Source organism: Pelodiscus sinensis, chromosome 4 (assembly GCF_052426305.1).
Source record: "Pelodiscus sinensis isolate ZL-2025 chromosome 4, ASM5242630v1, whole genome shotgun sequence".
Taxonomy (NCBI): domain Eukaryota; kingdom Metazoa; phylum Chordata; order Testudines; family Trionychidae; genus Pelodiscus; species Pelodiscus sinensis.
The window spans coordinates 95793257-95807342 of record NC_143055.1 but is presented as its reverse complement, the minus strand read 5'-3'; the positions used below and the strand labels follow the sequence as shown (position 1 = coordinate 95807342).

The 14086-nt window shown below is 43.0% G+C and overlaps 1 protein-coding gene across 4 annotated transcripts in view; it reads left to right on the top strand.

Annotated features, from left to right (window-relative positions):
* Nucleotides 1-14086, top strand: part of INTU (inturned planar cell polarity protein) — a 114127-nt gene that overhangs the window by 78287 nt on the left and 21754 nt on the right. For all 4 annotated transcript variants that reach the window (XM_006131792.5, XM_089778007.1, XM_089778005.1 and 1 more), the window contains exons 7-8: nucleotides 1044-1121; nucleotides 4300-4489. In XM_006131792.5, coding sequence (XP_006131854.3) covers nucleotides 1044-1121; nucleotides 4300-4489 — 268 coding nt within the window. The remainder of the gene's footprint in view (nucleotides 1-1043; nucleotides 1122-4299; nucleotides 4490-14086) is intronic.

Below are 14086 nucleotides of genomic sequence, written 5' to 3'. Positions count from 1 at the left end.
TGCCACTCCGTGTGCTGCCTCTATATGAGAGGCAGCGCAGGGTGTCAGGTGGGAGCTGGTCTGCACAGGGAGCTGGTTTTTAAACTGGCTTCCCTCACCAACTGGCTCCTGCCTGCCACCCCGTGCTGCTGCCCCTGATAGACAATCAGCACAAAGTGGCAGGGGGCTCCCTGAAAGTGGGGCGGGCAGCACACTTGCTGCCAGCTCCATCTCCAGGGACTATCAAACAGTCTTGTAACCACTAAAATTTGATGTGGTTGCACCACTATTCATTTACACGCTATCTAACAACACTTGTCAGGGTCTGTCCCAGCCTGTAGCTGTGGAGCTTCCTGCAACTGGGAGAGGTTCCTGGAGGTGGGTCTGACCCTGCTCTGAGAACAGGCCCTGCAGGGGAACGGGAAAGTTACATCTGGCAGAAATGTTTTGAGGCATAACTAATGTTTAACAAATGCAATGGCGTGCTAAGTGTTACTGATACTGTAGGACCCTGTTTAGCAACACCACTTGAGTCCCATTATAAAGGACTGAGCTTGGCAAATTAGTAAGCACATGAACTTGATTCAAATACACCTTTTCTTTTAACAATTGTAGTATTTGTTACTTTCTTATTATAACACATCAGAGTGTGTACTACTAACATGATACATGGTGTATTTTCTAAAATGAATTGTCAAAATATAAGGGACAGTGCTTTGGTATTAAATAGTTGCTGTGAAGTGTTGGAGTATTTTCCAAAAGGAAGTGGTGAAAGCTCAGTTTCTTGTGAATATTAAAACTAGACCAGGCAAGACACTGGAAAATGTACTGTCAAGAACATTTTGCATCTGCAGAAGAGACATTGAATGACCTAATAGAGCTCCTCCATTTTTAGTTTCCATGAACTGTGGACATTCTGTTGTATTTTGTGAGTGGATTAGAAATTTTGAGTCAGGCTAGCAGCAATAAAGCCCTCATTTTACTTGTGATGCATTTCATCATATTGTAAACTCAGTTTAAAGTGTGTGTGGTTTTTTGTTTGTTTTTGTTTTGTTTTTTGCTAGTGTTCCTCTATCTCAGCTAAGGAACATGATTACAGATGTTGTCAGAACCTTAACATTTATGTATGGTGGTTTGGACAGGTAAGTGCTTCCAAAGGATTAATTTTTAATAACTAATTTTAGCTCTCAGAACAAGCTTCTGTACCAAGTGTTTTGCTTTTTGTATGTGGCTTGGCACTGGATTCTACAGCATTGGAAGTCTGATGTCTGTATGCTGTTGTCTGGTTTTGCTCTAACCTTACACAAATAAGGTTCTTTAACTATCTTTGATGAGCAATATTTTTTTTATTTTTTAAAAAGCTTTTGTCCTGATCATGCAAAGACTTACACATTTGCTTAACTTTAGGCATGTCAAAAGGCCCATTGAAGTCCGGGTGGTCTATTCTTGTAGTTTTTTAGGTGGATTTTTACTAAAATGTACAGAATATATTTTTAACTTTAGCAACTAAGTAGGCACTGTCTTCCTCTGTGTTCACAAATCACCTAGTATATTTTGAATACTACAGAATCATAATAATTATTTCTGTTCCCATGTTAAAGAGCAAATAAAATATGTTGTGTTCTAGGTAGAATAATTTGACGTAACATCGGGTCACATGTTTATTCCAATAATCATGACACACCACTTCTTATATATGGGCAGTTTTCAAAGATATATTGGCAGCTACTTACATGCATCTCAGAAAAGAATCAAACACTGAATATCATAAAACCATAGAATCAAAGAAGGTTAGAGTTGGAAGAGACCTCAGGAGCTCATCTAATCCAACCCTCTGTTCAATGCAGGACCAACCTCAACTAAATCATTCTATCCAGGGCTTTGTCAAACCTCACCTTAAAAACCTCGAAAAATGGAAATCTCCCCACCTGCCTAGGCAACCCATTTCCATGCTTCATCGTACTTCTAGTGAAACAGCTTCTCCTAATATCCAATCTATATCTTCCCCACTGCAATTGTGACTATTGCTCCATGTTCTGTCATGTGCCATTGCTGAGAATAGCCTGGCTCCATCCTCTTTGGAACCTCCCTTCAGATAGTTGAAGACTGCTATCAAATCCCCTCTCACGCTACACTTCTCTTCTGAAGGCTAAATCAATCTAGTTCCCTCAGCCTCTCCTCATAAGTTGTGCACCCTGTAATCATTTTCCTTGCCCTCCACTCAACTCTCTCTGATTTGTCCAAATCCTTGCACTATGGAGGACCCAAAACTGAACGCAGTACTCTAGATGCAGCCTTACCCATGCCAAATAGACAGAAATAATCTTCCCTCAATCTGCTGACAATGCTCCTACTAATGCAGCCCAATATGCTCTTAGCCTTTTTGGCAATAAGGGCACACTGTTGACGAGCTTCTCATTTGCTTCTCATATTCAACTTCTCATTTACTATAATCCCCCAGGACCTTTTCTGCACAACTGCTGTCTAGCCAGTCAGTCCCCAGCCTGTAGCAGGGCATGGGATTCTTCCATCCTAAGTATAGAACTTGTCCTTGTTGAACTTCATCAGATTTCTTTTGGCCCAATCCTCCAATTTTCCTAGCTCACACTGGAACCTATTTCTACCCTCCAGCATATCTACTTCTCCCCCTAGCTGAGTGTCATCCACAAACTTGCTGAGAGTGCAGTCCATCCCATAATCCAGATCATTAATGAAGATGTTGAACAAAACCAGCCCCAGGAATGACAGCTGTGGTACTGTGCTTGATACTGGCTGCCAACTAGACAACAAGCCATTAATCATTACTTGTTAAGCCCACCAGTCTAACCAGTGTCTGTCTACCTTATAGTCCATTCATCCAGGCCATACATCTTTAACTTGCCTGGCAAGAAAACTATATGAAACACTATTTTAAACGCTTTGCTAAAGTCAAGATATGTCACATTCCCCACTTTCCCCATATCCACAGAACCAGTTATTTCATCATAAAAGTTAATCAGGTTGATCAGGCATGACTTGCCCTTGCTGAATCCATGTTGACTGTTCCTGAGCACCTTTGTCTCCTCCAAGTGTTTTCAAATGGATTCCTTGGTGACCTGCTCCATGATTTTTTTCAGGGATTGAGGTGAGGCTGACTGATCCTTGGATGCTCCTCCCTTCCCTTTTTGAAGATGGGTACTACATTTGCCTTTTTCAGTTGTCTGAGACCTCCCTTGATCACCAAGAGTTTTTAAAGATAATGGCAAAAGGCTCTGGAATCACATGAGCTAACTCTCTCAGCACCCTTGGATGCATTAGATCCATCCCCATGGACTTGTACATGGATAAAGCAGTTTATTTTGGTACAGCTTTAGGAGACATTTGGAATAATAGATTTTTTTTTTCATTTTCTGAAGGTAATATGAAGAACATGTTGTAGTATCTTTTTTATTTAAAATTGTTTTGGTTGACATTAGTTAAACAATAGTCAACAATGGCAGATACACTAAAAATAATTAAATGACTAAAGAAAAGGATCAGGTAGATAGTCCTCCAGGTCACCAAGAAATGAATGTCTTTTAGAGCCTCATTTTGAAATCAGCAATTTGCTGTAAGACTGCTGAATTATTGGTATTAAGAAATACCAATTGTTTTCTTAGCAAATCTATTTTTAATCTGGGTAACAAACTTCTAGTTTTTGTTGTTTAATACTTGGCGGGTTTTTTTGTTTGTTGTTTTCTTTTCTCTTCTCTTTTCTTTTCTCTTTTCGTTTCGTTTCTCGTTTCTCGTTTCCTTTTCCTTTTCCTTTTCCTTTTCCTTTTCCTTTCCCTTTCCCTTTCCCTTTCCCTTTCCCTTTTCCTTTTCTTTCAAATGGAGCATTGTGCCTTGAAGCATCTGCTAGAGCAGTGGAGGACAACCTATAGCCCATGTGCCACATGTGGCCTATCAAGGTAATCTAATTGCAGGCCACAAGACATTTACAGACATTGAGTGTCTGCAGGCACTGTCCCCCGTAGCTCTCAGTGGACGCAGTTCGCTGTTCCCGGCAGTAGCTGTAGAGGTGGTGGTTGCAGGGGAAGAAGCTGCCAGGATATGCTGGTTGCTGCTTCCTGCAGCTCCTATTAGTGGGGAATGGTGATCCACAGCCACTGGGAGCTTCAGGGCATCGTGCCTGAGGACAATTAATGTCAGTAAAATGTCTTGTGGCCTGCAATCAGATTGCTCTGATGGGCTGCATGCAGCCTGTAGGCCACAGGTTGCCCAGCACAGGCATAGAGGGTTATATGAACAAGGTACCAGTCTTCTGATGTTATTCTAACTTTCCAGTTCATGTTTGTTCAGTGCTTTTTGCCAGGTGGAAAACGTTTCCCGCTTGGATCATTTTTTCAACCTGTTCTTCCAGCGAGCAATTCAACCTGCCAGACTCAACTCAAACTCCAGCCCCAGTGCTCAGAACTATGACAACTGCAGTGCATTGCTTTTAGACAATCTCCCAGGTGTACGCTGGCTAACACTACCACAAGAAATCAAGGTAACCTCATTTACAAATCTCTTAAGGCAGCGTTTCTTAAAGTGCGTTCCGCGGCATACCAGTGGAATACAGTGGAGAAAACAGAAAAAAATCTGCTCCCCTGCCCCCTGCAGAGCCCATAGACAACTCCTACTATGGCTGCCCCTCCTTTCCCCCCCCAGCCCGCAGGACAGCCCTGTCCCACGGAGCCTCCGCTGTGGCACAGCCTCCTCCTCCTCCACGTGTTCAGCTAGCCACTTTCACAGCGGCTCCCTGGCAGCTTTCCCTACTGCAGCAGGGTGACAAGCCAGATAAGCGTCCCCCCTCATGCCCAGACCCCGCACCCAACCCCCCCCACTCCCCTCCCCCTGCCAAAACCCCACATTCCCAGCGTGCTCTGACACCCTACCCCAAGTCCTCTCCTGCACCCTCCCTGCCACAAGTCCCCTCCTCTACCCTCCCTCCTGGCCAGACACCCTGCCTTGAGACCCTCTTCTACCCTCCCTCTTGGTCCGGTGTTTTTGTTGTTGTTGTTTTGCTGGACAAATTTTCCCTGGATTGGTGGTGGGGTTTTTTTGTTGTTTTTGCTTGACAAAAAAATCCTTGGTGTTCCCCATTAAAAAAAATTGTTTGGTGTTCCTCAGTCTTAAAAAGTTTAAGAAACGCCATCTTAAGGACTTTCACATGACTGAGTAAACATTTGATACATATTTTCAGTGTTTCTTTCCAAGGTAGGTTTTGCTATTAGTTCTGAAGTGTAATTTAAGCAAAGGCTTCCCCTATTCCAAGCTGTCTTTTCTTCCTGTCAGTTCCTTCTATGGAGCTGAAGCAAAATGCAGGACAATGTAGCACTGTAAAGACTAACAAGATGGTTTATTAGATGATGAGCTTTCTATGGAGCTGTAATGCTGAGTCTGGACTCCCATGTATATTTCCATAAAGTGCTTTAACACCACTTAGTGTCTTCACTCAAGAATCAGGTAGGAAGAGACGATGAACTAAAAAGGAGTTAAGGCTTTGTTTAACAAAAACATCTTCAATATGTACCAAATATAGTACATTAAAAAGGCCATACTGGGTCAGACCAAGGGTATGTCTAAACTACATGGCTCTGTCGACGGAGCCATGTAGATGTGTTGTTTTGGCAAAGGAAAATGAAGCGGCAATTTAAATAATCGCCGCTTGATTTAAATTTACATGGTTGCTGCGCTGAGCCGACAACTAGCTGATCAGCTGTTTGTCCGCTCAGCGCGCTAGTCTGGACGCTCCCCTGCCGACATCAAAGCCCTTTGTCGGCAGCCCCGTTATTCCTCGTGGGATGAGGTTTACTGGGGCTGCCGACAAAGGGCTTTGATGTCGGCAGGGGAGCGTCCAGACTAGCGCGCTGAGCGGACAAACAGCTGATCAGCTAGTTGTCAGCTCAGCGCAGCAACCGTGTAAATTTAAATGAAGTGGCAATTATTTAAATCGCCGCTTCATTTCCCTTTGCCTATAACCCTAATCTACACGGCTCCATCGACGGAGACATGTAGTTTAGACACAGCCCAACAGAACATCCAGCCCAGAGACATAGGGGTCGTGATGGTATCCAGCCAAATGTGCACAACCAGTTCAGTGCAGTGGCTAAGAGAGAAAATGTGATCAATGTATGAATAAACAGGAATATGAAGTAGAAATAGCGATATATTACTATTATATACTGCATTTGTTCATAGAGTCCCTTCTAACCTTAAAATTTGTTATGGCTTGAATTTATCTATGAGCAGCTCTAAGATGTGTATCAACTGCAAGGGCACAATCTTACGTGCCCTTGGTATGGGGATAGGGGTTTTCAGTTGATACAATTGGAGATTAATTTCCAAAATGTTGTTAGTGAAATGAATGAAAGACTTAAATTTGAGTATACACTGTAGTTCTAGGTTGAAGCTCTAAAGACACTGAATTCAAGTAGGATGCTAACCCTTGTAGTTGCCCACAGGAAATCAGCAGCTTGCACTGCATCAACTTGACAAAACAGAGCCTTTGTAATGGAGAATGGAATGTGCTTGTTACCTTGAAAAATGACATGTTGACTTCAAAACTTCAAAGTTTATTGTTTTTGGTCTATGTATGAATTTAATAAAAGTCGTATTCTGATATTTACAATAGGGTATATTTCTAATCAAATCATTCTCTTTTAGCACTTATCTAAAGACTCATTTCTTTTAGAAGCACACCTCTTTATGTTTTGATAGGAAGAATATCAAAACACAGGGAGTCAAAAATATGGCCATATAAGCAGCTAGCTATTAAATTAAATTAAATAGTTTTTAAAAGACAACCACAATTTTAAAGTAAAATGACTCCCATTTGAAGCAGTCTTTTTACAGATACAGATTGAATCTCCCAAATCCAGAACTCTCTGGTATGGAAACATATGTGGTCCAGCAGGGTCACAGATGTTGTTGGATCAAAGAGCCCTGGAGGTCGGAAATGGGAGCCAGCATGGACTCCCATGGGGGTTGGGGAGCCCTGGCCTTGGCTGGGAACTCCCAGCTTCAGTGGGGCTGGTAGCAGCCAAGCGGCCCGGGCGAAATCCTGGGGAACCCCTGAGAGGCCAGCGGCAACTAGGTGGTCCTGGCTGGGGAATCCCTGGTAGCCATAGGGCCAGAGTTGGCTTGGCAGCCCTGGCCATGGCCAAAGAAACCCTGGCAGCAGTGGAGCAGGCAGCAGGACAGGAAGCCCCAACCGGGCCAGCATTAGCAGCCCAAGCCTTCAGAGCCCCAGAGCTAGAAGAGAAGCCCGGGAGATTGAGCAGTGGCCAGCAGAGGAGCATTGACACCTCACAGTTTGACAAACACCCTGTTTCAGGTAGGGATGTTAAATTTTTTGTAATCAACTAATCACCCTGACATCTGTTGGGAGACCAATACAGCAGTACACAGAAAATCCAGGAAGTTTGGGGAAAATGTTGGGGATAAATTCTTTGTACAAGTGCTGCAGGAAACGACCAGGGGCTGTGCGTAGCTTGACGTGCTGCTCACAAACAGGAGGGAACAAGTAGGGGAAGTAGAGGTGGGTGACAACTTGGGAAGCAGTGATCATGAGATGGTAGATTTCAGGATCCTGACCAAAGGAAGAAAGGAGAATAGCAAAATACACACCCTGGACTTCAGAAAAGCAGACTTTGACTCCCTCAGAGAACTGATGGGCAGGATTCGCTGGGATGCTTACATGAAGGGGAAAGGAGTCCAGGAGAGCTGGCAGTATTTTAAAGAAACCTTATTAAAGGCACAGGAAGAAACCATCCGGAAGCTCAATAAGAAAAGCTAATATGGTAGGTGACCAGATTGGCTTACTGGGGACATCTATGGTGAGCTTAAACACAAAAAGGAAGCTTACCAGAAGTGGAAACTTGGACAGATGACAAGGGAGGAGTATTAATATATTGCTCGAGAATGCAGGGGAGTTATGAGGAAGGCAAAAGCGCAATTGGAATTGTAGCTACCAAGGGATGTGAAGGGTAACAAGAAAGGTTTTTACAGGCATGTTAGCAATAAGAGGGTGATCAGAGAGGGTGTCGCCCTTACCGGATGAGGGAGGTAACCTAGTGACAGATGATGTGGGAAAAGCTGAAGTACTCAATGCTTTCTTTGCCTGCGTCTTCACGGACAAGGTCAGCTCCCAGACAAATGCACTAGGCAACGCAGTAGGGGAAGGAGGTGGACAGCCCTTGGTGGGGAAGGAACAAGTTAGGAACTATTTAGAAAAGCTAAACGTACACAAATCCATGGGCCCGGATTTAATGCATCCGAGGGTACTGAGGGAGTTGGCAAATGTCATTGCAGAGCCTTTGGCCATTATCTTTGAAAAGTTGTGGCGCTCAGGAGAGATCCCGGATGATTGGAAAAAGGCAAATGTAGCACCCATCTTTAAAAAAGGGAAGAAGAACAATCCAGAGAACTACAGACCGGTCAGTAGTCAGTAGAAAAAATCATGGACGGGATCTTCAAGGAATCCATTTTGAAGCACTTGGAAGAGGGGAAAGTGATCAGGAGTAGTCAGCATGGATTCACGAAGGGCAAATTGTGCCTGACCAATTGGATTCGCTTCTGTGATGAAGTAACTGGCTCTGTGGATATGGGAAAGTCAGTGGATGTGATATACCTTGACTTCAGCAAAGCTTTTGATACGGTCCCCCATAATATTCTTGCCAGCAAGTTAAGGGATTGGATAAATGGACTGTAAGATGGATAGAAAGCTGGCTAGACTCTTGGGCCCAACGGGTAGTGATCAATGGCTCGATGTCAGGTTGGCGGTCAGTTTCTAGTGGAGTGCCCCAAGGATCTGTTCTTGGACCAGTTTTGTTCAACATCTTTCTTAATGACCTGGATGAGGGGATGGATTGCATCTTCAGCAAGTTCGCAGATGATGCTTAGCTAGGGGGAGAGGTAGATATGCTCAGGGGTAGGGATAGGATCCAGAGTGAGCTGGACAAGATTAGAGGATTGGGCCAAAAGAAATCTGCTGATGTTCAACAAAGACAAGTGTAGAGTCCTGCACTTGGGACAGAAGAATCCCAAGCATTGTTACAGGCTGGGAACTGAATGGCTAAGTAGCAGTTCTGTAGAAAAGGACCTGGGGATTACAGTGGGTGAGAAGCTGGATATGAGTCAACAGTGTGTCCTTGTAGCCAAGAAGGCTCATGGCATGTTAGGGTGCATCAGAGTGGCATTGCCAGCCGATCCAGAGAAGTGATTATTCCTCTGTATTCGGCTCTGGTGAGGTCACATCTGGAATATTGTGTCCAGTTCTGGGCTCCCCACTATAGAAAGGATGTGGACGCATTGGAGAGGGTCCAGAGGAGGGCGACCAAAATGATTAGGGGGCTGGAATGCATGACCTATGAGGAGAGACTGAGGGATTTATTTAGTCTGCAGAAGAGAAGAATGGGGTGGGAGAGATTTGATAGCAGCCTTTAACTTCCTGAAGGGAGGTTCCAAAGAGGATGGAGAAAGGCTGTTCACAGTAGTGACGGTTGGCAGAACAAGGAGCAATGGTCTCAAGTTACAGTGGGAGAGGTATAGGTTGGATATTAGGAAAAACTATTTTACTAGGAGTGTGGTGAATCACTGGAACGGGTTACCAAGGGAGGTGGTGGAATCTCCATCCCTAGAGGTTTTTAAGTCTCGGCTTGACAAAGCCCTGTCTGGGTTGATTTAATTGGGATTGGTCCTGCCTTGGGCAGGGGGCTGGACTTGATGACCTCCTGAGGTCTCTTTCAGCTCTATGATTTTATGAATGGATTTTCCATTGACTAGTCGATAAGTGGAGGAGCCACAGCGGGTAGCTAGCTTTTAAAATGGCTCTCCCAGCATTGGCTCCTGCCTCCCCCTCCACCCCAATTTGCTGCCTCTATTAAAAGCACCAAGGGAGGGAAGCAACTAGTCAAGGAGCTAGCTTTTGCTTATAGTCAACTATCTGATAAGCAAAAGCTTATTGGATAGTCGACTGGTTCCTTACATCCCTATGTACAAAAGCTATGCTCCTGTAATTTAAAGGGAAAAAATAGTTACCGGTATATGTTGGACAGTGCTGTATATTCAGTTCTAACACAGGGTCATTCAGTGACCTAATACACTTTTTGAAAAGTAACTTACTGCATCTCTTTTATTTGTATAACCTTTCCTTTCCAGTTTTCTCACTACTTTTTTCCCCCTATAATAAATAATAGTTATTTGAAGCGTTGTTGTAGCCAGGATATTGGAGAAAGAAGGTGGGTGAGGTAATGCATTTTTATTGAAACAACGTCTGAATGTGAGAGAGACAAGCATTCAAGCGTACACAGTCAAGCGTACACAAAACTTTGTTCAAGTCTGAGAGTGTCAAAGTGTCATAGCTAAATGCAAGGGTGGAACAAGATGTGATTACACATACTGCAAGAGACCCTTCAAGGTGAAGTGGGCAGTCAATACCTTTCCATGTTTAGGGTTGTTATAATGAGCTATAAATCCAGTGTGGTTTTTTTTTTAAACTGAATCCATGATTTTTGGTCTCTATTAGAGTTATGAATTTCAATTTCCAGGCTCTTATTGTGCAGATTTATTTTGAGGACAAGGACTAGAGAGATCAGGTATGGAATGATTCTTGTATGAAAACCACTTGTTGTATGGTGGTTTTTGTCTTTTATCATTTTTGGTGTGAGTTCATTGGAAAAATTTAGTGATTGTTCTGTTTCATTTACATAGTTGTTGTTGGTGCACTCATGTATATTTAAGGGCATGGTGAGGCAGGTATCGAACATTGCAGCAGTGGAGATATATCTATAGGTTATGCATTTGTTGGTCTGAGTCGGTGTGTCCTGGTCTGTGGACATCTCACTTCTGATGATGATCATGAAGAGATTGAGGGATTATTTAAAGACCAGAAGAGGGGGTCCAGGAAAGATTTCTTGCAAGATGTGGTCTCCAGTGAGTATGAATTGTAACTGTTAAATTGTACATTTGGGTTCCAGTGTGCGTGGTAGGTGAAAAGTAGGAGTATATAGTCTGAGAGGATTTTCACTGTATTGAAACAAGTACACTAAGAGTATGTCTACACTTGCACCCTCTTTCAAGAGAGTGGTGCAAATGAAGACATTCGAAATTGCAAATGAAGCCAGGATTTAAATATCCTGCACTTAATTTACATAATCGTGTTATGGCACTTTTTCAAAATAGTGCTATTTCAAAATAACAGATGCTGTGAAGATGTGGTTTTTCGAGAGAAAACCCTTCTCTCGAAATAACCCTTATTCCTCATACAATGAGATTTACCATTTATTTTGGGAGAAGGATTTTCTCTTGAAATAACCGCGTCTTAACAGCATTTGTTATTTCGAAATAGCGCCATAACACGATTATGCAAATGAAGCATGAGATGTTTAAATTCCAGCTTCATTTGCATCCCTCTCTTGAAAGCGGGTGGAAGTGTAGACATACCCATAGAGTATTTGGGTGGTCCACTGCAAATGCCAAAGGTGGTCAAACTGTGATTCATGAGTACATGCTGCTTTTTTACTGTTTAAGTGCAGCTTGCAGAGCCCTATACCCGCCATGCCCCCATTCTCCACCTACCAGATTGGGGAGGGGCAGGGAACAACTTGTGACTTCTGCCTGGCAATGGAGTGGTGAGGTAGGGGCTTCTGCTTAGTGGAGAGGGAAGTCTTGGAACTTCAGCCCTGTGAGATGCACCAGGGCTCAGGACTTCAACAGAAACAGGCTGAAACCCCAAGTCCCGTCAGGTGCTTCCCACAGGCCTGAACCCCCAAGCCCTGTCAGGAACCTCCCACATAGCTGAGGCCTGACCCCTGGCAGGTCTATCCTGGCTCTCAGATTTCTGAAGATTGCATATGCCAGGAGTGACCAAATTTACTGTCCCTCTGAGCCGCATTTAACAATCTCCTTTTGTGAAATGTCTTTGCTGAAGGCAGCTTTTGTGTTAAGGTGTGTAACCCAGATTTTTTTCTCATGGGGTTTTGTGTGGGAATTCCTAGCTGTAGATAACAGATTCCTTGATATGCAGAGTCCTGTAAATCCGTGAATATCCACTTCATATCCGCATCCGTGGATATGGATACAGATAGCCACAGCACATTTTTGAGGCTATGAATGTGGGTACAAGTTTTGTGTTTGGGATGGTTATCTGGGAAGTAAAATGTGGTAATCCATAACTATATAGTGATAGAAATGTAGCCGTGTTAGTCTGGGGTAGCTGAAGCAAAATGCAGGACAATGTAGCACTTTAAAGACTAACAAGATGGTTTATTAGATGATGAGCTTTCGTGGGCCAGTCCCACTTCCTCAGATCTAATCATCATCTAATAAACCATCTTGTTAGTCTTTAAAGTGCTACATTGCATAACTATATAGGTGTTAACTGCTCACTTCATTTTGAATGGTCACTCCTTGTCTGTTCTGTCCTTGTATTTAGCTGTGACCCTCTGAGTTCGCTCCACAGACCAAGGAAGGGTTCTGTGTAAGTTTGAAAGCTTGTTTCTTTCACTTTCAGAAGCATAATCCATAAGGCCATGTGTGCAGTAGCACTTTTGTCAGTAAGATGTGTATCAGGGTAGAGGGAAAAAAACACCACTTGACTGACATAAGTTACACAAGCAGAAGCATCAGTGAGGACAGCACCATATTGCTGGGAAACATTCTTCTGCTTCTTATTGAAGGTGGTTTAATCATGTAGATGAGAGAGCTCTCTCCCGTCTGCCTAGAGCAGCTAGATAAAATACTTATAGTAGTGCAGCTGCATTGGTACAATTGTGTCTCTGGAACCTCGCTAATATAGACATAGCCTAAAAAGTACTTCTTCATCCACTTTCTTTTAAATAATGGTGTGTTTTTTCTGCTATGTGTTCAGTGCCTGTTTACTCTATTTTTCTTTCTCCTTCCACTGTCATACTGTTCTTTATCTTTGTGTTCTGTGAATCCCCTTATGTCTTATCTCCCATCTGTTCCCTTCTTTTCTCATGTCTCCCATCTCTCTCTCCTTTCCTCATAAGCCATACACATACATACATTAACCCATTCAACCACTCCCTTAGAAATACTTTAGGCTTAGAAATTGATCAGACATCTAAAACTCAGAGGACTAAACCTAGTAATTAAGACCGAAAGATGAGTAGTGGGATCCACCATGCAGGTGTAGCATTTTAACTGAGAAACCAGTCTCCACCATTACCACCATTTCCCAGTTGCTCGAATTTCTGCTTAAATCTCCATGGGTACTGAAAGGGAGAAGTCTTCATCTGCCTTCTTTGCTCCCACACAAGAGCCTTCTAGCTGCATACGAGGTGAGATGTTTATACTAGTGCTTTCCTGCTACAGTTTTGGGGGCATTTCTGTTGCTTTTCTCCTGGTTCCTGCAAGAATTGTCTCCAGTAATCAACCTCTCTCCAGCCTCTCTGTACTCCACTGTGAAAAGCTCAGTGCCAGCATCTGTAGCAACAGAATGAAATTGACCTGACCTGATTCTTCTCGATTTCACTGCTACCGATTGGGTTCCCATTAGCAGTAGTGAAAACTGGCAACATACTGATCAGTTTTCTTTCTGCTGAAACTTGTGAAACTTCTGAGTAGCAGCAGACACACTGTAGTTCTCTGAAAATTTAAGAATGTACAAATTTAAGGTTCTTATGTTCTGTTCATAGTTGGAAGGTTATCTTTGCAACCATTAGGGCAAGACATTGGAGTTTGTTGGGATTTTATTTTGTTTGTTTTTTAAATAAAAGCTTGGATTCTGAGAAATGAAGGTGTTTACCTGGGGCAGCTTGCTACATATGACAGACTTTTCAAGCACAGTATATATAGCTGTGTGGGTTTTTGTTGTTGTTGTTCATGTTAATCTCTAATTCTGACATCTATCCCCCTAAAGAAAATCTATGAAAGAAATTTCTGTTAGTTTGACACTCTTAGGGAAATAAAATTTGAACTTTCTATGTGACTCTGTTTTGAGGAGAGAGTGCCAAAAAAAGTATCAGGAAAATCTTTGAAAAGTATATAAGAACAATTTTAAACCCCCTATGTTTCTGAAACTTTTGTGTCCATGTTTTTCAAAAAAGTTAAACTGTGTAAGAAGTGGACATTTCTGGGG